This window comes from Sturnira hondurensis, unplaced genomic scaffold, assembly GCF_014824575.4.
Source record: "Sturnira hondurensis isolate 20B ecotype Veracruz unplaced genomic scaffold, ASM1482457v3 Scaffold0021756, whole genome shotgun sequence".
Classification (NCBI taxonomy): domain Eukaryota; kingdom Metazoa; phylum Chordata; class Mammalia; order Chiroptera; family Phyllostomidae; genus Sturnira; species Sturnira hondurensis.
Genome location: NW_028094387.1, coordinates 1 through 21,505, shown reverse-complemented (window position 1 = coordinate 21,505; position 21,505 = coordinate 1). Strand labels below are relative to the sequence as shown.

At 50.2% G+C, this 21,505-nt stretch overlaps 1 protein-coding gene across 1 annotated transcript; it reads left to right on the top strand.

Annotated features, from left to right (window-relative positions):
- Positions 1–1,616: 1,616 nt before the first annotated feature.
- Positions 1,617–21,502, top strand: LOC118978281 (integrin alpha-D-like; the record flags this gene model as incomplete). The annotated part of the gene is given in 22 exon segments (XM_037033649.1): positions 1,617–1,635; positions 1,865–1,961; positions 3,696–3,801; positions 5,780–5,883; positions 6,020–6,090; positions 6,210–6,324; positions 9,091–9,221; positions 9,926–10,071; positions 12,429–12,582; positions 12,680–12,830; positions 13,034–13,107; positions 14,292–14,421; positions 14,531–14,586; positions 14,588–14,674; positions 14,834–14,974; positions 15,070–15,279; positions 18,283–18,413; positions 19,756–19,913; positions 20,055–20,209; positions 20,943–21,074; positions 21,162–21,235; positions 21,452–21,502. Coding segments are annotated over 21 exon segments (2,408 nt in total), but the record flags the coding sequence as incomplete, so codon positions are not given.
- Between the last annotated feature and the right edge of the window lie 3 nt (positions 21,503–21,505).

The following is a 21,505-nucleotide window of genomic DNA, read 5'->3' as shown; positions in this document are numbered from 1 at the left end:
TCAGCACAGTTAGTTAGCCTCAAGTCTTGCTTGTGAAGAGAAGTCCAAAATTAAAGATTATGTGTGAAAGGTGATATCATTCAGGATTGTGTCTATTAGATGAGGTATGACAAAGGTGAGGGACGTGAAGAGGTCTTTAAATTTGAGGATTTAGGAAAATTGTCCAACGTTCTTTTGCGGTTCTAGACACAGAAAGATCACAGACCCACAGAACTAATGACAGTGTGCTGTTTGCTATAGAGCCCTTAGCACACAGGGAGAAAGCTTTGTTCAACCTAGCCTCGATAGTGTTAAAGAACAAGATTCAACAAGGCACATTTGAAGATCTAATTGGCTTTATTAAGTGATTCGTGGATCAGGCAGCATCCCATCTAGCCACTAGAAGGATGTTTGGAGCAGTTGTGCAAAACGCAAAGTTTTTTTTATAGGAAGAAGGGTGAGGCAGGGGAGTTCACAGCAAAAGAAAAGAAAGTATTATTTTTAGACTAGGACTTCTTTTGAGAGTGTAAGGGAAGGCGAGGGGGAAGACGGCCTCTTCTTCCTTCTGGAGGGATGGAAAAGGCCCAAGTGGCACGTCACCTTACTGGTGCTTAACCAGAAAATTCCAGACTGGTTCATTAAGAATATGTATCTGGGAGAGGTTGAAACTGCAATTAAACCAGGATTAACTCTAAGTTTGGTATCACAGGCTTTTGGCCCATGGGATTGGGGCCTGTAGTTTTCTCAACAACCGTCTTTGCAGGAGGCCGGAACTCAGCCTCGAACCAGCAGCTGATGTCTTCGGCCCACTCCCTGCAAGGGCACCGTCAAGGTCCTTCCCGGCACCTAACTGATTTCTTCTGTCCATTAAATATCAGCTCAAGTACACTGAGCTAAAATTTTTATTTGGAAAACTATTTCGTGTTGTCTACAATTGATGTTTAATCTACATTTTAACTGTTAGAAATAACTCATATATATAATACTTAAAATAATATGCCATCGTGAGGGGTTTTGTCATCTGTTTTAACCTTCTAAATCCACTCCTAGGCTTTTCTATATCAAACCTTTTTTTCATGTTTTACAAAACACTTATTTATGCTTAATTGTGTAATACTGAAATCATATGGAAAATTACAGAGAAGAAATAGCAACCACCTATTTATCTACCCCTCCCTGATCTAACAAATGTTAAAATGTTCAGTGCTATATGTTAAATTGGAAAAATGTTAGAAGTTTCCTCCCACCCCAGAGACACGATTACTCTTCTGATTTGTACCTTCATAGATTAGTTTCACCTGTTCACATGAAAGGACTCATCCCCATGCATTCTGGTGCCTGGCTTCTTTCATTTATGATAATGTTGAGATTAATCCCTGTTGTTACACACATTGTTACTTCTTGCTCCCTAGTAAGTCAATTGTATGAATTTACCATGTTGGTTATTCATTCTCCTCTTAATGGAGTCTGCTTTTTTAAACAACACCCTCTCTTGTATCCCTCCTCCCCTTGCCCCGTAACCGCACTGCCTGAGGGGTGTTTCTGCTGCTCTTTAGGCTCACATCGTGTGTTAGGGCTTCATCCGTTCCACCACTTCATTCATATGCCACCTGGTTTCTGAGGCTGCCGGGGACCTACCAGAGAGCTATCCCCTGGGTACCAACTGGGTTTCAAGGGCTGGGAAGGGTGATCTTTTGGGACAGCCAGGCCCTGGAGAATGAAACCAGAGACCTGGAGGTAGTGGTGGTAGGAGAGTATGGGGGATTTTGTTCAAGAGTGGGTTTTTGCCTCTGCCTCTGTTCTGTGCTTAACCAAGGACTTCCTCAATGTGCTCTTCCTCCTCTCACTTCAAGGCCCTGAGTAATTATTTTAATTCTTGCCCAAGACACCAAGCACCCTTCAGCACACAGTTGCTCAGCCCTGCACTCCTCCTTCAGCGCACTGCTCTGTGATGGCCTTTGGAATTATGCTCTTCCTGAGTGGTGAGTGGGGGCCCTCGGCGCTGGGAGAAGCCTTGCGTGGGGGGTGGGTAAGGCAGGTGGTCAGCTCATACTGCTCTCAAAAGGAGCTGAAGGCAGGGGAGCCACCTACTGTCCATGATCTGGTGTAGAAGGAGAAATGGCTTGGAATCTGGGGAGTGCCATGACCTGAGCAAAGGCAAGGGAAGATGGGTTGGTGGGTTGTTCTTGGTTAGAGAATGGGCTGCCTATCCACATTCTGCAAGGTATTCCTTTCTCTCTCCTGTGGGGCCCTCATGTGTGTGCTATGTGGGCAAGAGGAGTCAGCCTCGTGTCACACAGAGGGGAAGGCCACAGAAACCACCAGCAAGGGGAGAAGGTTGCGTATCACCTCCTTGGTTCTGCATTTCCCCCAAGTCCTGATTCCAGGTGGGCTGTCCCACTGCTGCCAAGACAACACTTTGGAAGCTAAAAACTGTCAAAACCATATCCATGTGTCATTTAAAAACCAGTTGTGTGGTTTTCACATGACTTATAAATCAGATTTCATACAAAAATCCAGATTTTTAGCTTCTCTTAAGGCGTGGGAGCGTTGGGCAGCTCTGGCAGTCTGGTGATGGCTGTCCCCTTCAAAAGGGTCACAATGTCTAAGTGCCTGACATTCTTTGGTGCTTACACCCACCTACTTGACTCACTGACATCACCTGCCTGGCCCTGAGGCACTTGAGATGGAGACCCTTGGTATCCTGCTATCAAGGGGCTGCTTCCAGACTCAGAAGCAGAGTCGTTCTCTGAGAGGAAGGACATAGGATGCGAAGCTCCCTCGCATGTGGCCATAGGAGGGTCCCAGAGCCCTGGGGTTCAGGCATCTGGACCCTCCTTGTCACTGCCCAGCCTCCTGCTTAGCCTTCTGCAGAGCTTCCCTCATCTTGGGATTAGAGTCTCTCCATCCAGAGAGAACTCAAAATTCTGGGAGGAATGGGCAGGAAAGGTGATTGCTTGGGAGTGGGACAGTAAGAAAAAGCCCTCAAAATGTAGGGGGTTTTCCCCCGAGGCTTTAAAGCCCAGTGGCCAGGGAAGAGCTGGGGATCAGTTAAGAATCAGGAGAGAGGGCGGAGCCCTGGCTGTGCTGGCGGCTGGTCAGCTGTGAGTCAATCAACAAGTAGTACTAAGTCACCTGCCAAGGGCCAGGCACTGCACCAGACTCTGAGAGGGACATGGAAAACATGTAACTTCAAATAATGAATCACAAAATTCCAGGTGTTTTCTCCTATCTCCACCTTAGGGATCTCTGTATGATGAAAAGACAAAGCAGGGCAGTACTTAAACGCAGTGACCGTGTGCCCTGCTTTGCCTGAGGCAGTTCCAGACTCCGTGGTAAAATTATTAATGGCGTCCCCTTTACTTTCAGAAGGTCTCCATTTAGATGGTAAACTGCGTGGTCACTTTATCTTTAAAAGACATTCCTGATCTGACATACCGAGAGGTGATGGACCTGATTTCAGATTATGGATATCCTTCAAATTGTCCCTGAAGGGACATTTTTCTGGGTTGTTACTTCTTGCTTTGTCTCTGATTATTTTTGAGGGATTGAGAGGGACAGGAACCACATAGCTGGCAAAGCAGGAAACAAAGAAGATGGGCAGAGGGGAAACTAAGCCATAGTAGGGTGGCATCGAGATCTCAAGAAGAAGTCAGGGGTCCAGAAGAGTGGGGTTTCTGACTGTCCTTTCCACCCTACCTCCCCATATTCCTCAGTTCTGGCTTCTTATTGTGGATTCAACTTGGATGTGGAAGAGCCTGTGGTCTTCCAAGAGGGTGCAGCTGGCTTTGGACAGACCGTGGCCCAGTTCGGCAGATCTAGGTAGGCCCCACCCTCTCTCCCCTCTTTCTCACCCTCATCCTACAGGCAGGTGGCTGTATGCAGCAGCCTAGGAGGAGTCCTGGGGGAAGAGCAGCGTAGGTGAGAAGCCTATTCTCCTAAGGCCCCTGACACCACTACTAACTATTTACAACTCCAGGATGGGCCACAAACTCTGGACAAGATATGACCCTGGAAGAGGGACCTCAAATCTGCCCTCCAAGGCTGGCTTCTTGGCACACGCCCAGTGCAATTGCCTCTGCACTTGAGTCCCTGCACTTGAAATACTGTTTTGCTGTCTCCCTCTTAAAATAATTAATAATTTCATCTTTGCATTTGTAATTAAAGACCTACAGGACAGTAGAGACGCACTGGGAGCTCTGGGGCCCTGGCTTACGAGTGGCCCAGCCTCCCACAGCCTCTGGGGTAAAGGTTCTCAGCTGCCTGCTTCACCACCCTCCCCTAGGGACTGCTGCTGACCTTGGCCCTGGCATGAGCTGGGGTGTGAGCTGAAGTCACAACTTAGTGCAGGCATAACCAAAGTCTGGACACTTGGTGATTATATCGAAGCGTAGTCCCAATCTGGACCTTAGGGTCTCTTCACAGTGAGAAGATGAAGGGAGAGATCACATCCAGGAAGGAATTCCAGGAAGGCTCCACAGAAGAGGTGGCATTGGCAACGAACCCAAGAGCACAGGCAGATTCAATTGGCTAAGAAGGGATGTAGAGAAGTCAGTGAGTTCTAAACACCCATCCCTCCCCCTTCCTCACCCAGCTGGCAGACTGGAGACAAAAAAGCAAGTGCCAGGCACCAGAGTTTTGTTTTGGGGGGGCGGGGGTTGGTTGCTTTGAAAGATAACACATAGACTGAAAAGTAAAAATCTATGGTCCAATTCAGTGACTTTTGCATATGTGTATTCCCAGGTAACTGTCACCTAGATCAAGATGAAGAACATCTCCAGCCCACCCCACCCCACCGCTAAGTCCCCCTGGGAATCCCTGTGCCCCTCCTGATAAACTCAACACCCTATGAATCTGAGGATAGCCATTGTCCCACTTCCATCACCATCAATTTTTGATCAGGCCCTCTGTCTTAAAGAATGAATATGAAACTATTGATTAGACACTGTTCACCAGTACTTATAATAAAGTAAATAATATATACTAGTTGACATTCTGATTGTTACAAGGTTATTGTTTTTCCTGGTTTCTGCTGAATTGCACTTATACCAGAAGGTCCCAAACGGCTACATCTGTTTTTGTTTTCATCAGCAATCTTAGACACACAGGGGTTTCAACTTTCAATAGATGAATGACTCTGTAGAAGGGACTTTAAATACCAATTTAACTGAGCCCTACTTGGTTAATTAATTAAAACACACCAGTATTTGTCTAATTTTCTCACCTAAGTTGGGGAGGTTGTTGGTAGTGGTAAATCTTCTTCCAAAACTTAAAAATTCTCTCTCAAGGAGTTTTGCAAATAAACTATTGCGTTTATATGACTGTATGTGTAGATGTTGATTCTGGTATAGCTGTTTTAAATAGTCCAATTTAAATGTTTATATTATATTTTTATCTAATTAATTACAGGGTCATCTATTTCATCTATTTGTTTTGAAAGTTTACTACATCAGAAAATTTTTCTATTTAACTTGAAGTGACCTGTTTCTTGGGTGTCTTAAGAATGGTGGTTTCCCCCGAAACAAGGAAGTTGTCATAATTTTGCATAATTCTGTTTTGCATAATTTTTGGTGAATGTTTAAACAAATGTGTGCATAAATACATATATATTCACCACCACCCCCCCCACACACACACACGAAGCAGTGTGGTCCTTAGCATTTGTGAGTTAAACTCAAGCCCTGGTTTCTGAATAGCCTCACAATTGCCAGATGCCAAGAGCAGAGTTTCACTTCTTCACACCCCAGATAGCCCTGTGCCCCCAGCCCACCTGCAACTGTCTGTCACGTTGTGCTTCCAGACTCGTGGTGGGAGCCCCCCTGGAGATGGTGGTAGTCAACCAAACGGGAGGGTTGTACAGCTGTGATGCTGCCTCCGGCCTATGTCAGCCCGTTTCACTGCACAGTGAGTGATTTGACCCAGGAATTGGGGCCCTCAACTCTCCTACACCCGAGTACCCCACTCCTCAGCTTCCAGCCAAGATCATCCCCTCAAGTGAGAGTGTGCCTGTGAATGTGACCACGTGCACCTTCCCTCTCAGCTCCACTACAGGCTGTGAACATGTCCCTGGGCCTGTCCCTAGCGACCTCCATCAACCGCTCCTGGCTGCTGGTGAGTTCCCTGGTCCACAGGAGGGACAAGAGGGTCTGGGGCCAGAGGAGGCTGGGGTTGGGGGAGAGGAGGGGCAGTGTTCTGGGGGGCCCCTTGCCTATACAGACCTCTGCACCCAGGCCTGTGGCCCGACCATGCAAAGAGCCTGTGGGGAGAACATATATGTAGAAGGTTCCTGCCTCCTGTTGGGCTCCCAGCTGCAGATTATCCAGAGAGTCCCCCCTGTCCAACCAGGTAAGTCTCTCAGAGATAGCCATTCTGTGGGGGCACACGCTGGCACCGAGAAGTGAGCAGAGCATGGGGCCTGGGTCTCTGCTTCTTTAACTGAAGCAGCCTTCCCAGTGGCCTCAGCCTGCCGAACTGCCAGGAGTCCCCTAACAAACTCTTTCTCTTTTAAGGGCAGCAAATAGCAGGGCTGTAGGAAGTGTGCTGCAGTTTTGCCAGCACTGGCGTGTTCCAAAGAGTGGTGCCTGGACGCACTGCAGAGGCATCTCTCCACCTAAGTTCGTCTTCTGTGTCCTTGGGCAAGTGGCTTCGTTCCCTGGGTCTTAGTTTCCTCATTAGTAAAGTGATGTTAAATAATCAAGGTGCTTGTGAGGATTAGAAGAGTTAATGTATATGAAGTGCTCAGATCCCTGCCTTGCACAGGGTATGTGATAGCCATTATGACTCATCTAGGTGAGGACAACATAAACTAGGAGGGAGATATAAACTGCCTCCTCTGTAGCATCGGAGGGGATAACGGACCCTGGGTGAGGACCAGGACCACTCCAGGTGCTGACTGAGAACATGGCTGATGCCAGGCGTCGTGGGCAGGTGCCCCAGGCCACACTGTGAGAGTAGAGTCTACAGAGGGAACAGAGAGTGGGGGAGGGGGTTCAGGACTCTGGGAGCACTGTGTTCTGCCTGGGGTGTCTGCGTAGCCCAGGAAGGGATGTGGAGCTTAAACACTAGGAGGTGAATCTCTGGGGCTCGTGAGGTGGGTGCCTGATGAAAATGGGACACAGGCACACAAACCTGGTGTAGGAGAAGCAGGTTTGCCTAGAAGCGAGAGGAATGGTGTGCCAGGCAGTGCGGGTGCCTGACCTTGCTGCATGCTCACACGGTCCTGGGTGGTGGGCAAGAGGATCCCCATACCCAGATGAGGAAACCGGGTCAGAGAGGTGACTTCTCGCTGTTAGGAAGTAGAGAAGGTCAGAGTTTCAGCCTTCTGCACCTGACTGGTTCAGTCCTTTTGCGGATGACACTCAACAACAGTCTACTGTTGGAAGCCCAGTGGGTATGAGGAAAGGAGCAAGAAACCAAAGTGGCTTCGTGAAAGAGCTTGCTTGCTTGGCCTGAAAGAGGGTGCGAGGGATGGTTTCATGATGTACCTAGAAAAGTGGGCAAAAGTGCAGGATACGGTGATGGGGAACACCAGCTACCTAGCGGTAGGAGAATGATGGTGAGAAGGGGGTGCTTCTGAGCCTGCCATTTGGGTGGCTGGATTTCCTAGTCCTGAAGGAAGTAGAGGGGGAAGTGATCTTCTTTTTTTCTTAGCACCAGCTTGCTGAATGGGCGCTTTGGGGGAGGAGCTGCCACAGCTCTGCCTCAGCCTCAGTGCTGTGGTCCTGATCCCCCAGCACCTGGGAGCAGCACAGGATGTGGGGTCCTGCTGCAGATAACCACTGGGTCTTGCCGACAGTCCCCAAGCAACCACGCGAGTGTGGGAACAATCAGGAATGTCTTATTTGTTTGTGCTTATGGCAGGGCTTTCCATGCCAGTGTGGACTCCACAAAAGCGAGGACGATGTCCGTTTTTAAAGCTACGGTCTCCTGTCACACTTCCTGTGAGAGTGTGAGGAAAGCAGGCCTGGGCAGGGGGCGAGGGTGGACTGCATCAGGGTGGCCCCTGAGACCAGGGGCCTCAGCCTGGAGCTTGGAGCAAGGAGTGGAGTGCAGCTGGACGCAGGTTGCCCCTAGGAGCAGGAGATTGCAACTGTGGACAAGGCAGCTAGCTCCCTTTATGATGGGGGTGTTTCCTGGGAGAGACTCAGCCAGGCACCATGGACAGCTGGTTCCCTACGGCTGGAAAAGCACGTCTGTCCTNAGAGTGTGAGGAAAGCAGGCCTGGGCAGGGGGCGAGGGTGGACTGCATCAGGGTGGCCCCTGAGACCAGGGGCCTCAGCCTGGAGCTTGGAGCAAGGAGTGGAGTGCAGCTGGACGCAGGTTGCCCCGAGGAGCTGGAGATTGCAACTGTGGACAAGGCAGCTAGCTCCCTTTATGATGGGGGTGTTTCCTGGGAGAGACTCAGCCAGGCGCCATGGACAGCTGGTTCCCTACGGCTGGAAAAGCACGTCTGTCCTGATAGGGATCAGGTATTGGTGGCACACCCAGCATCCCTTGCAAGTGTGGCCTTCCTTGGCCTAGAACAATGCCTGGCACATGGTGCTGATGGTGATAACAGCTACCCCTATCTTAGACACTTTGTGTTTGTGTACATATAATGCTTTTTATCCTTGCAGTAACCCCACAAGATAGGCATTATTATTATCCCTATTTTGCAGATGGGGAAAACTGAAGCCCAGTGAAGTTACGTAATTTGCTTGAATCCACCCCTAGTAGGTCATGGAGCTGACTGGAGCGTAGGAATGCTGGCTTCAGAGTGCACACTCTGCTGAATTGCCTTCTCCTGTGCTCTGTGACATACTGAGAGTGTGTCTTCAATGAATGCTTGTTGGCTAAATGATTGAGGAACCCACTTGGCCCCTGTCCTGTACTTCCTCCTTCCCCACTTTGGGCCTTGTGGGAAGAGGGGAGAACCAAGGACTCCACTGAGGGGAGAAGGGGCTGGGAAAACAGATTTGGGTCTCCTCTGTGGAGAGGGTGGGAAACAGGGTGGGAATTGACCCTTATGGTGAGAACAGCTCCCTGACTCTGTGGAGTGGGAAGGCTTTCTGGGTTGCAGGAGATGACTGAGATTCACACATGCATCTCCGATTTTTCCCTCCCTCTCTGCAGAGTGTCCAGTTCAAGAGATGGACATTGTCTTCCTGATTGATGGCTCTGGCAGCATTGGCCACAGTGACTTCGAGCGGATGAAAGACTTTGTCAGAGCTGTGATGGGCCAGTTTGAGGGCACCAACACCCTGGTGAAGACTGGGTCCCCCTAGGCTAGGGGAGTAGAGTGGGGAAGGGTCTGCTTCTGGCAAAGGCAACCTGGGCGGGGGGCACAGCATTGCTGGGGCTAGCTGGCTCAGTGCCAGCTGAGGCTAGGGTCCAGGGTCAAGGTAGGGTCCCAGCTCAGGGCCATTGGGGCCCTGACCTGTGGGTGTCTCCCCATTGCATTTTATAGTTTCTCACATGATGTATTTGCTGTTTAAAAGCCTTGGAAAAAAAAACAGTAAAATGGTTTTGCTGTGAAATTTGACCGAAGGTAACTTGGCCAAGTAATTGATGATTCTTTACTATGTTTTCCATATAATTCATGACTTCCTCATCTTATTATTTTATTTCCCAGTGATTCGTGTATATATTTGTACAAATTCTTAAGACATGAGGAAATGTAGCCTACAAATTGATTTCATTGTTACAATTTTTTTAAAATTTAAGTTTAACAAGTATCATGGTTGGCAAGGTTATTCTTGCTCTCTAATGAAAGAAGCATTGTTCGATTTTGATTTTCTAGTTTTCCCTTTGGGTCATTTTCTTTTCTTCTGGGTTTTAGTGTATATTTGCTGGGCCTCAAAAACACATGGGCCATGGTTTGTAGACCCCAAATTATTCCCCAATAAAAAGCTTGTTAAACACAGAAATGACCATCCTGAGCCCAGGGCCCTCCTCTTGGCCTCTGCAGTTCTCGCTGATGCAGTACTCGAACCTCCGGGAGATCCACTTCACCTTCACCAAATTCCAGAACAGCCTGAACCTTCAGAACCTGGTAGATCCCATCGTTCAACTGAAAGGACTGACATTTACAGCCACAGGCATCCTGACCGTGGTGTAAGCTCTCCACCTCCTGCCTGTGGGGCCCTGCCACACCGCCTCCTCATACTGGGACTGCATAGCCCTTCTTCCAGCCTGAGGGAGGCCCTGGGGAAAGGGGAACCAAAGGGAAGTGAGGGGGCTGCAGGCAGAGTCCTCCCTGGAGTGCTTCTGTCCTCTTCACTTACTGCATTCCCCCTGATACAGAGGACAGGACTCCTCTGCCCAGTTTTTCCCCTTTGCCTGACCTTAAACTAGCTGGATCCAGAGCGCACCTGGGGCAGCCAGCTCATGGGCTGTGCTTCAGGCACATCTGTGTCCCATGCTGGCTCCCCACTTACTGTCTGGGCAACCCTGGGAGTCACTGACTCTTTCTGTCTCAGTAAATTGTCAAATGAGGATAAACTCACAACTTGGTTGTAGGATTAAACGGGCTAACATGTGTGAGGTGCTCCTGCCCAGAAAGTGCTGGATGAACGGTTGGGGTTTTATTCAGAGAGTGGTGCAGCTCCTCTTTGCCTCCCTGGCAGCGGCTCAGGAATTGTTGCCAAGTGTCTTATTTGTGTCTTTGCCTCCACTCCCACCCTTCCTCCCTTCGTTCCTCATCCATACGTGCCCTCTTCATTAAGTGGATGCTTATCCTGTGCCTACACAGCACTGGGTGCTAGGAGGCCTGTGAAGAAAATGGCTTAGGTGGCGAGGCTGGAACAGAAGAGAACGTGGTTCTTGTGGGAAAGAGCGGGGCCGGGTGTCTGGGGCCCTTTCCTCCCTGCACAGTCCTGGGTGCTGCTGTGGAGATACGCTGAGCAAGAGATCCCTCTGCCAAATGCACCGTCTTTACTCCTGGTGGCTCTTCTGCCTTGGGCACGGGCCCCTTGGGACAGGACCACCATGCGAAAAGCCTCTGTCCCTCCAGTTAGACTTTGCTTGTGGTGGTGTCCCTTCCTACTCTGGAGCTGCTTCTAGTGGTGCGGTTTTCATCTGTGCTGTCCTGCTCCCTGTCCCCCAGAACAGCTGCCTCCTGCTCCCCAGAGCCAAGCCCATGGCAGGGCTGGACTCAGCTCCTCCCCGCCACTGACTGGGGGGTGGGAGTGGGGCTTAGGGTTAGACGTGTTCAGTAACGTTAAGGAAACAATGGGGAACAACAGTTCCTCTAGCCAAACACCCCAGGGTATTTTAGCAACCAAAAGAAGTAAGAACACGTGAATGAAGAAATCCCACCTGCACAGCAGTGCCATTCCCACCCTTGTGTTTATACAGATATATTTTATAGAGTCTTAGTCAGGGTAGAAACTATTTTCATCCTGCCTCTTTTTCATGTATAGAAATCTTTTCCACATGCCTCTACAGCTTTTCTTGTTTCCTTTGAAAGGGCTGTGCACTTTCCCACCAAGGACCTAGGTCATGATTTGCTAAACACCTTCCCTGATGTTGGACATTCAGGTTGTTTCCAGTATTACATTTGGCATGTGTGTGTAAATTCCAAGTGTGTAAAGCTACATGAGCAGACAGTTACATTTTTAATAGTTTGTAACAACTACCATAGAATTAATGCTTTACCTCTAGGCCATTCACTATTGTAAAAGCTTGACCTTATTTGACCTTCAGAATAATCTAATACTATCTGTCTCAGTTATCAGTTGTTGCCAAACAAACAACTCCCAAATTTAGTGGCTTAAACAGCAACTTTTATTATTATTTGCTTGATCCTAGGGCCCAGCTGGCCAGGTTTGTTCCTGCCCTGGCTGGATTGTCTAGAAGTCTGGGCTCAGCTGGGCTGTCTGGGCCCCTAATCTGCATGTGGTCACTCCATGGGGGGGTCTCTGACAGGGTAGCTAGACGTGTCTCATGGTGATTCAAGGGCTCTCCAAAGTGCAAAAGCTGCTAAGCCTTCTTAGGCTCATAACTGGCATGGTGTCACTTCCATTGCATGCTACTGATTAGAGAAAGTCACAAGCCAGGTTCAGTATGGGAAGGAAATAGAGTGAAGCTCACTGAGGGCCATCTTTGGAGACCAGCTATGGCATCCTTGCTATTCTTATCTTGCATAGAGAGAAGCAGAGGCTCAGAGAGATAAAGTAACTTGCTCAAAGTGTGTCTCACTCCAGACCTCCTACTCAGAACCATACTGCCTCCTGGGAATGAGGTTGCATAGTGGATGGAATTTTAGGAACAAGCATTAGAAGTATCTTTATTATCGGTCTTACTAATAATTCTCAGTATGATTTTCAGAAAGGGCTGAATTAATTTCTTAATATGCCTGACCATATGAGGGTACCAGGACCCCAATATCTCCAGATGAGCTTCTAGTGCTGCAAACAATTTCCAGAATCAATCCCATCTCAGTAGAGCCGTATTCTTTTCTTCCCTGACAGGAAAGAACTATTTCATAGTAAGAATGGAGCCCGCAAAAGTGCCAAGAAGATCCTCATTGTTATCACAGATGGACAGAAATACAAAGACCCTCTGGAATACAGTGATGTCATCCCCCAGGCTGAGAAAGCTGGCATTATTCGCTATGCCATTGGGGTGCGCTCTGTCTCATGACGCCCCCACTCTCAGCCTGCACATCACCCAGGCAGCAAAGCTGGTAGGTTTCTCATCTCCAGCTCCCTCTCTGCCTCAGGTGGGTGATGCTTTCCAGGAGCCCACTGCCAAGGAAGAGCTGAACATGATTGGCTCAGTGCCCTTGGAGGACCACGTGTTCAAAGTGGACAACTTTGCAGTACTTGGCAGCATCCAGAAGCAGCTGCAGGAGAAAATCTTTGCAGTTGAAGGTAAATGAGGAAAAAGCTTCGGTCTTGGAATTAAAGCTGTCCCAACCCAACTGTGCCCTGTGGTCCTGAAGGTCCATCCCTATTCACAACTCCCCCCAAAATGTCCCCTAGAACCCAAGCTCCAAGCCACATTCTCCCTCATCTGCTTTGAGTCCTTGCGGTCTCACGGCTTCTGGGGCGCTAAGTGACCTGTTTCCTCACAGGAACCCAATCAAGGACAAGTAGCTCTTTCCAGCATGAGATGTCACAAGAAGGCTTCAGTTCAGTACTCACAACGGTGGGTGGAACATGTGCTTGACAGACAGGTCTCAGGTGCTAGCCTGGGCCGGCCCTTGATTGATAGGTAGCTAGGACCCAGAAGTAAAGGAGAAAGCAGACACTGTCTTGAAGCTAACCCTCTATTCAGGGTGAGATATTCAGGAAGTGTATGTAGGTGCTGGGAACAAGATAGAGAGCAGAATAGCTGAGGTTCCATCTCTAATGGAGCATTTATCTAGTGGGAGGAGGTAAAAAACAACAAACAAAAGACTTTCAGACTGGGACTCTAGTGTTGGGATAGAGTAAGAGAGGTGATCAGAGGAGGCCTGAGGTGTAATAACTGAGGCTGAATGATGACAAAGGGCCAGCCTTGAGAAAAGTCTGGGGAGAGGTTGCTCCAAGTACAGGACAAAGCAAGTGCAAATGTTCTGAGGCAGGAATAAGGTCACTGCAATAGTGAATTAGAAGGGCCAGTGTAGCTGGAGCACAGTGAGCTAAAGGCAGCATGGAAGGAGATGGCCATGACAGGTGGGAGAGGCCAGACCATGCAAAGACATGACAATATAGCATGCCTTCTCCAATGGTAGCGGTGTGTCCAAAATACCTAGAGGGATTTGCCTCAAAATAATTTGGAGAGGCAATGAGGTGGATGTACAAATGAAACAAGTTTGGTTGTGAATTATTTCTCTCTACTCCTTTTTATGTTCTAAATTATCCAAAATCAAAAATTTGTAAAGTAAACAGTCTTTGAAGAGTAGGAAATGCCTATCATGTCCCAAGGGAACCACGGAAGCCCCACAGAGGAGGGACTTGGGACTGATTCTTCCAGAGAGAGGAGTTGAGTCTCAGAAAGAGGAGAAAAGGGTCCAGGTCACAGGCTTGTGTATTTGGGAACAGAAGGTAACCACACGTGTTTGATTGGGATGGATCCTAGATGCCATCCTAAGGGGCTTGGTGAGAAAGAGCCATCTTGCTTTGCCAGTAGGTGCGTTGGAGGCAGTGGGCGGGAGGCAATGGATCACACTGGCTCAGGGGCAGTGGGGATGGGCTGACAGACGGAAGGAGGCAAGGACACAGGCAGCTTGTGGGAGCTAGGGAAGAAAAATAATTCCAAACAATGAGTGGAGTCAGCGGGAGGGATTGCTTTGGAATTGCTGTCTCTTCTTGCTTCCCCTGCTCAGCCCCAGAATCCTTTCTCCACAGGATGGACCAGTTCTGGGGGCCGTGGGGAGCTTCAGCTGGTCTGGAGGTGCCTTTGTGTACCCCCCAAATGCGAGCCCCACATTCGTCAACATGTCTCAGGAGAATGTGGACATGAGGGACTCTTACCTGGGTGAGAAAAGGCTTTGGTTGTGAGGACAGGTGGGACATGAGCTGCCTGGGAGGGGCAGCCCGGGGGACAGGACGGTGCAAGCCTTTGTGCTGAGGTCCGGTCCCCTCAGGTTACTCCACCGAGCTGGCCCTTTGGAAGGGGGTGCAGAGCTTGGTCCTGGGGGCCCCCCCGCCATCAGCACACCGGGAAGGTTGACATCTTTACCCAGGTGTCCGGGAAGTGGAAGCCGAAGGCTGAAGTCACAGGGACCCAGGTTGGGCGTGGAGGAACGTGAGGGAGGCAGGGTCTCCAGGGGTGGAGAGGGAGGAGATGAAGGGGTTTGGGGCTTGTGCCTGGGGAGAGGCGGAACTTGGCCCAGAGGGGAGCCCCTCTGGTGGGGGCAGACAGGGTGACTTCAGTCTCTGCCTTCCAGATTGGCTCCTACTTTGGGGCCTCCCTGTGCTCCGTGGATGTGGACAGAGATGGCACCTCCGACCTGGTCCTCATCGGGGCTCCCCATTATTATGAACCGGCCCGGGGGGGCCAGGTGTCTGTGTGCCCCTTGCCCCACGGGGTGAGTGGCTGATGACCAGACCTGGGCTGGGCGGGGCTGGGTGTGGGGTGGAGGGGTTGCCCAGGTTGAGGGGTTGCATTGGTTCTGTTCTGCAGAGAGCTAGGTGGCAGTGTGAGGTCATTCTCCATGGGGAGCAGGGCCACCCCTGGGGGCGCTTCGGGACAGCCCTGACCGTGCTGGGGGACGTGAATGGGGACAGGCTGATGGACGTGGCCATCGGGGCCCCGGGAGAACAGGAGAACCAGGGTGCTGTCTACCTGTTTCATGGGACCTCAGGACTGGGCATCAGCCCCTCCCACAGCCAGGTGAGGCCCTGTGGCAGATCCCATCACTACCACCACCTTCTCCTTGCTTCTCCTGCTCTTCCACACTGCCACCTAGAAAATTCTCTGTTATCACAGCTTACCTCCTTTGCCCACCACTGGCCATCTTAGAGGCAGCAAACAAAATCTATGGGGTTCTAGAAATGGAAGTACTGACTGGTACATTTTCTGCTTTGTATAGAGACTTGATACTTGAGTAGGTTCTCCACCCAGGGCTTTTAATTCCCCAGCAGCTTTACAAGGTACAAAGGCCAGGCATTAGCAAACACATTTGAGAGATGAAACCTGGGGCCTAGAGAAGATAAGTGCCTTGACTTGTCCAAAGTTTGAAGTGGGTCAGGAATGGTGATGAGAGGCTCCAGTCTTCTGACTTCTAACCCACCGGCCCAGACTCTTGGTGGCTCCCTGTTGCCTATCAGTTTAGGTCTGGTTGCTCAGCCTGCCTGTCCACTCACCCGTGCATCTCCCGGGGTGCTGCATGACTCCATTCCCTGCTGCCATCGGTAACCCTGCCAAATGCCCATCTAGGCAGGAGCCTTCACCCAGTGGGGCAGGGTTCCCTGAGAAGAGAGGGCTGCTTCCCTTGGCAGAAGTCAAGGAGGCCCCAGTTCAAACACAAAGGATCTGAGTAGACATTTCTCCAAAGCTGATCTACAAAGGACCAATATGCACATGAAAAGATGTGGAACATCATAAGTCATCAGTCTTCAGCAAATTGAATCCACGGTGAGATGCCGCTTCACACCCACTAGGATGGCTAGAGTACCAAAGACAGATAATAACAAGGTGGAGATGTGGAGCATTTGGAGCCCTCGCATACCGCTAGTGGGAAGGTGAAATGGCACAGCTGCTTTGGAAAACAGTCCTCTAAAGGTTAAACGTTGGAGTTACTGTATGACCCAGCGATTCCACCCAAGGGAAGTGAAAACATAGGCTCACTCAAAAGGTTGCACACGGAATGTCCTAATAGCGCTATTCGTAATCACCAAAAGGTGGAAACACAACACAACTATCCATCTACTAATGAACAGAGAGATAAAATGGGGTACAGCCACACAATGGAATATTCTCCAACATAAAAAGAAATGAGGAACTGACACATGCTACAACACAGATCAAACTTGAAAACATTATGCTGAGTGAAAGAAGCCAGGCATGCAGACCACTAATGGTAAGACTCCACTTATACTAGACCTGCAGGCGAGGCCAATCCATAGAGACGGGGAGTAGATCAGTGGTTGTCAGAGGGTGGGGGTGGAGGGCAAGGACGGGCAAAGGCGTGACCGCTAAAGAGAAGAAGGTTCCTTTTTGGGGGTGGCGGAAATGTTCTCAGATTGCTTTGTCCATGGCTGCACAACTCTGTGAAATCCTGAACAACAGTGAGGCGTATACTTCGAATGAGTAAATCGTACAGTATGTGGATTATATCTCAGAAAGTTGTTAGAAAAACAGGCACAGGAGATCCCTGAAGTTCTGTCTCTTCCCAGCTCTGTGATCTTGGTCGTTACTCAGCTGTCTGTGCTGTTTCCGCACCTGTACAATGGTGGTGATAATAAACCTTATTGGGTTGCTGCTGGGAGGATTAAATGAGTTAGTACATAAATGTACATATAACACACACATAGCACATATATATATGCATATGTGCCTGGCCATAATAGGTGTTACATCATAATCAATTGCTGCTAATACCGTTTCACACGTGAATGAGGTTTTCAAGAACTTGGAACTCTAGGAAGAGGGCAAAAGGCTTTGTTCAGCATCAACAAAGAGAATCCGACAGTTGCCACAAAACTGCGTTCAGTGCACAGCGACTTCTTTAATTCCCCCTGCTGCACCGGCTAAGAGGCACATCTCTGTAGACCCTTGATTGCTATTAGCTCCTGGGTTGTACATACCCACGGGTCCTGATTCCAAGAGGAGGCCTTTCCAGATCCATGGCCAGTCATGGTTTTCCTTCTGCACTACAAGCCGTATGACACCGCACACTTGACTGGGAGAGTCTTGCCTTGTTCCCCAGGCTCCCGGGCACCAACGTGAGGATATGCTGGGGAAATTAGTTTTCCTGAGGGCAAAGCCATTTGACTGTGTCTGTGCTGTTTCTATACCCCCTTTTCCTCTCTATACTCCCTTGGGCATTGATAACTTTCTGTTTTATTTCATTATTACTGCTCTTAATGCCTGCCAGTCCCAACAATGCCCAAAGACTTACAGGGCACGCCCTCCGAGGGAGGACTGCTCATCACAAGAGCGATGGAAATAAAAGGGACCCAGAGGGGAGGCAGGGGCCTGGAGCCCAGAGTCTGTTTGTGGGAGTAGCCACCCCATCCCAATTGATCCCTCCTTGTGCTCTAAAGACACAGGGAGCAAAAAGGGGCCTTGGGCATGGGGTTGGAGGATCAGGTTTCAGGTCTGGACTTGGCCCTTTAAAGGCTGCCTGGCCTTGGCATTGTCTGAGAAGAGGAAGGTGGGACTGGATGGGCTCTGAGGTCCCTTTCTGCCCTGATACTCCTTGTCATCAGTAAACTGTGAGCACATCGCAGGTGCTGTTCTAAGAACTATAGGAATTCATTCATTTGCTACTAACAACTGAACCCTGAGGTATTATTATCCTCGTGTGAAAGGTGAGGAAAATGAGGCCCAGAAAGACTGAATCCCAGGCTCAAGGCCTCACTTATGGCTTGTAAGTGGAAGAACCAGAATTGGAACCTGACACTAGATGAATGAGCAAATGAAATTCAGGTCACCAGGCCAGTCTTTCCACCTCCAAGGCTTCTCCTGTGTCTTAGGAATCTTTCTTTTTCTCTCATCCTCATTGCCCCACCCCACCTCCTCTTTTTCAGGCACTTTTCTTGGTGATCTCGTTTCACTACTCACCCCTTTGGTCTCCCACATTCCTACTTCCCCATTATTCCTCTTGTTGCTGACTTCCAACCTCTCCCTCTCACCCCCCGCAAACTGGCTTGCCTTTCCCTCTCTGTCCAGAGGATCACGGGGTCCCAGTTCTCCCCCAGACTCCAGCATTTTGGACAGTCGCTGAGTGGCAGTCAAGATCTCACCCTGGACGGACTTGTGGACCTGGCCGTGGGGGCCCAGGGGCGTGCACTGCTGCTCAGGTAAGAACCCCCTTGCCCGGACACTCTCCAGGTGGTCCCCAGCTCTACCTAGGACACCAGACTCCACACTCCCATCCCAGGTTGCCCTCCTGAGAGACCAAGGGCTTGTCCTCAGCTCTTCATTCTGCCCACAGGACCAGACCTGTGCTGAGGGTGTGGGTGAACATCTANTTGACTGTGTCTGTGCTGTTTCTATACCCCCTTTTTCTCTCTATACTCCCTTGGGCATTGATAACTTTCTGTTTTATTTCATTATTACTGCTCTTAATGCCTGCCAGTCCCAACAATGCCCAAAGACTTACAGGGCACGCCCTCCGAGGGAGGACTGCTCATCACAAGAGCGATGGAAATAAAAGGGACCCAGAGGGGAGGCAGGGGCCTGGAGCCCAGAGTCTGTTTGTGGGAGTAGCCACCCCATCCCAATTGATCCCTCCTTGTGCTCTAAAGACACAGGGAGCAAAAAGGGGCCTTGGGCATGGGGTTGGAGGATCAGGTTTCAGGTCTGGACTTGGCCCTTTAAAGGCTGCCTGGCCTTGGCATTGTCTGAGAAGAGGAAGGTGGGACTGGATGGGCTCTGAGGTCCCTTTCTGTCCTGATACTCCTTGTCATCAGTACTTAACTGTGAGCACATCGCAGGTGCTGTTCTAAGAACTATAGGAATTCATTCATTTGCTACTAACAACTGAACCCTGAGGTATTATTATCCTCGTGTGAAAGGTGAGGAAAATGAGGCCCAGAAAGACTGAATCCCAGGCTCAAGGCCTCACTCATGGCTTGTAATGGAAGAACCAGAATTGGAACCTGACACTAGATGAATGAGCAAATGAAATTCAGGTCACCAGGCCAGTCTTTCCACCTCCACGGCTTCTCCTGTGTCTTAGGAATCTTTCTTTTTCTCTCATCCTCATTGCCCCACCCCACCTCCTCTTTTTCAGGCACTTTTCTTGGTGATCTCGTTTCACTACTCACCCCTTTGGTCTCCCACATTCCTACTTCCCCATTATTCCTCTTGTTGCTGACTTCCAACCTCTCCCTCTCACCCCCCGCAAACTGGCTTGCCTTTCCCTCTCTGTCCAGAGGATCACGGGGTCCCAGTTCTCCCCCAGACTCCAGCATTTTGGACAGTCGCTGAGTGGCGGTCAAGATCTCACCCTGGACGGACTTGTGGACCTGGCCGTGGGGGCCCAGGGGCGTGCACTGCTGCTCAGGTGAGAACCCCCTTGCCCGGACACTCTCCAGATGGTCCCGAGCTCTACCTAGGACACCAGACTCCACACTCCCATCCAAGGTTGCCCTCCTGAGAGACCAAGGGCTTGTCCTCAGCTCTTCATTCTGCCCACAGGACCAGACCTGTGCTGAGGGTGTGGATGAACATCTACATAACACCTGCAGAGATTGCCAGGTCTGTGTATGAGTGTCAGGAGCACACATCCTCTGTCCAGGAACTGGGTGATGCCAATGTCTGCCTTCATGTGTATGAAAGTCCCAAGACCCGGCTGGGTGAGTTCTCCTCTCTGGCTCAGGACAACCTGATCCCTGGTGTCCACCAGCTCAGGACTCCTGTCTCCTGCCATGCCCTTCTGCCCACCTGGGCAGTTCCTGGTTCTCTCGGCCCTCCCCATCCCCTACTTTCCCCTGTAGGTGACCTCAAAAGCTCTGTGACCTTTGACTTGACCCTGGACCCTGGCCGTCTGAATCCCCGTGCCATTTTCAAGGAGACAAGCAGTTGGAGTCTCACTCGTGTCAGAGTTCTTGGGCTGGGACAGCATTGTGAGGATGTGAAGTTGCTCCTTCCGGTGAGGGGGTCTGGGAGTCCTGGGGATGGAGGGGATTCTGAGGCTGGCAGTGGGCTGGGCGGGGAAAGGACAGGCATGTTCTGGTCCTGCTGCTGGCTCAGCACCAACACGGCACCTTGTGTGCAGGAGGGGCTTAACATTTGTTAGCCAACTGAGTGAGTGGATTGGCAGGTGAGTGAATAAAGTGATGGATGGGTTGGCTGCACCTGCCAGAAACCACACAGCTGGATTTCAGGAAAGAGCATGGCTGTTTCAGAGAACTACCGGGCAGTGGGCTGGGATTCTTTTGTCGAGTTGTTCCTTTGAGAGAGACCCTGTCCTGGGTGCCAGGGACACAGCAGACGACAAAACAGTGCATGCCCAGGGGAAGTGTTGGAGAGATGGCAAAAACAATCGAGCTTCTAGATAAGAGGCATCAGGTAGTGATGAATGCTGGGAAGAACGGCAAAGCCAAGGGGAGAAGAGAGGGGTGTCCAGAGACCTCTGGGAGCAGGTGAAGTTTGAGAAGACCCTGAATGGATTGAGCCTGTGTGAGGCTGGGAAAAGGGGAGCTGAGGCAGAAGACAACCACAGCAGAGGTTCTCGTGGCAGGATCAGTGATAAGTGTTTAACGAGTACAGGTAGGTGTCATTGTGACCCCATTTTACAGATGAGGAGACAGGACACGGCTAGTGATTGTGAGGATTCTGCCTTCCTTAGCCACCTGCTCTCTTCAATGTCTGTCTCTTCAAAGGCTTGTGTAGAAGACTCAGTGACCCCCATCACCTTGCGTCTCAATTTCTCCCTGGTGGGCAACCCCATCTCTTCCTTTGGAGACCTGCAGCCTATGCTGGCTATGGATGTCCCCAGATACTACACAGCCTCTGTGAGTCCTGGGGTCGGGCTCTGCAGGAGGGAGTGGAGGCATGGACTCTAGACCTTGGAGAAAACCCTGCTTTGCCTTCCTTCTCAGCTCCCCTTTGAGAAGAACTGTGGAGCTGACCACATCTGCCAAGATGACCTGGGCATCTCCTTTGGTTTCTCGGGGTGAGCTTCCACCTCCGTAGACCTGCCCTGGTCTCCCAGCCCTACCTCCTGGAATCTAAAGCTCCTGCTTGGCTGTCCCTAACACTTCTATCCTGTGCTCAGAAACCAGACACCCTACCTCTCATGTTTCCCCACCTCCCCACTCTGTGTTTTAGCCCCAGACCATTTCTAGCCCTAGTCACAGAATCATCTCCTGCCCTCTACCCCAACACCTAGCTTGAAGACCCTGGTGGTGGGCAGTAACCTAGAGCTGAACATGGAAGTGAAGGT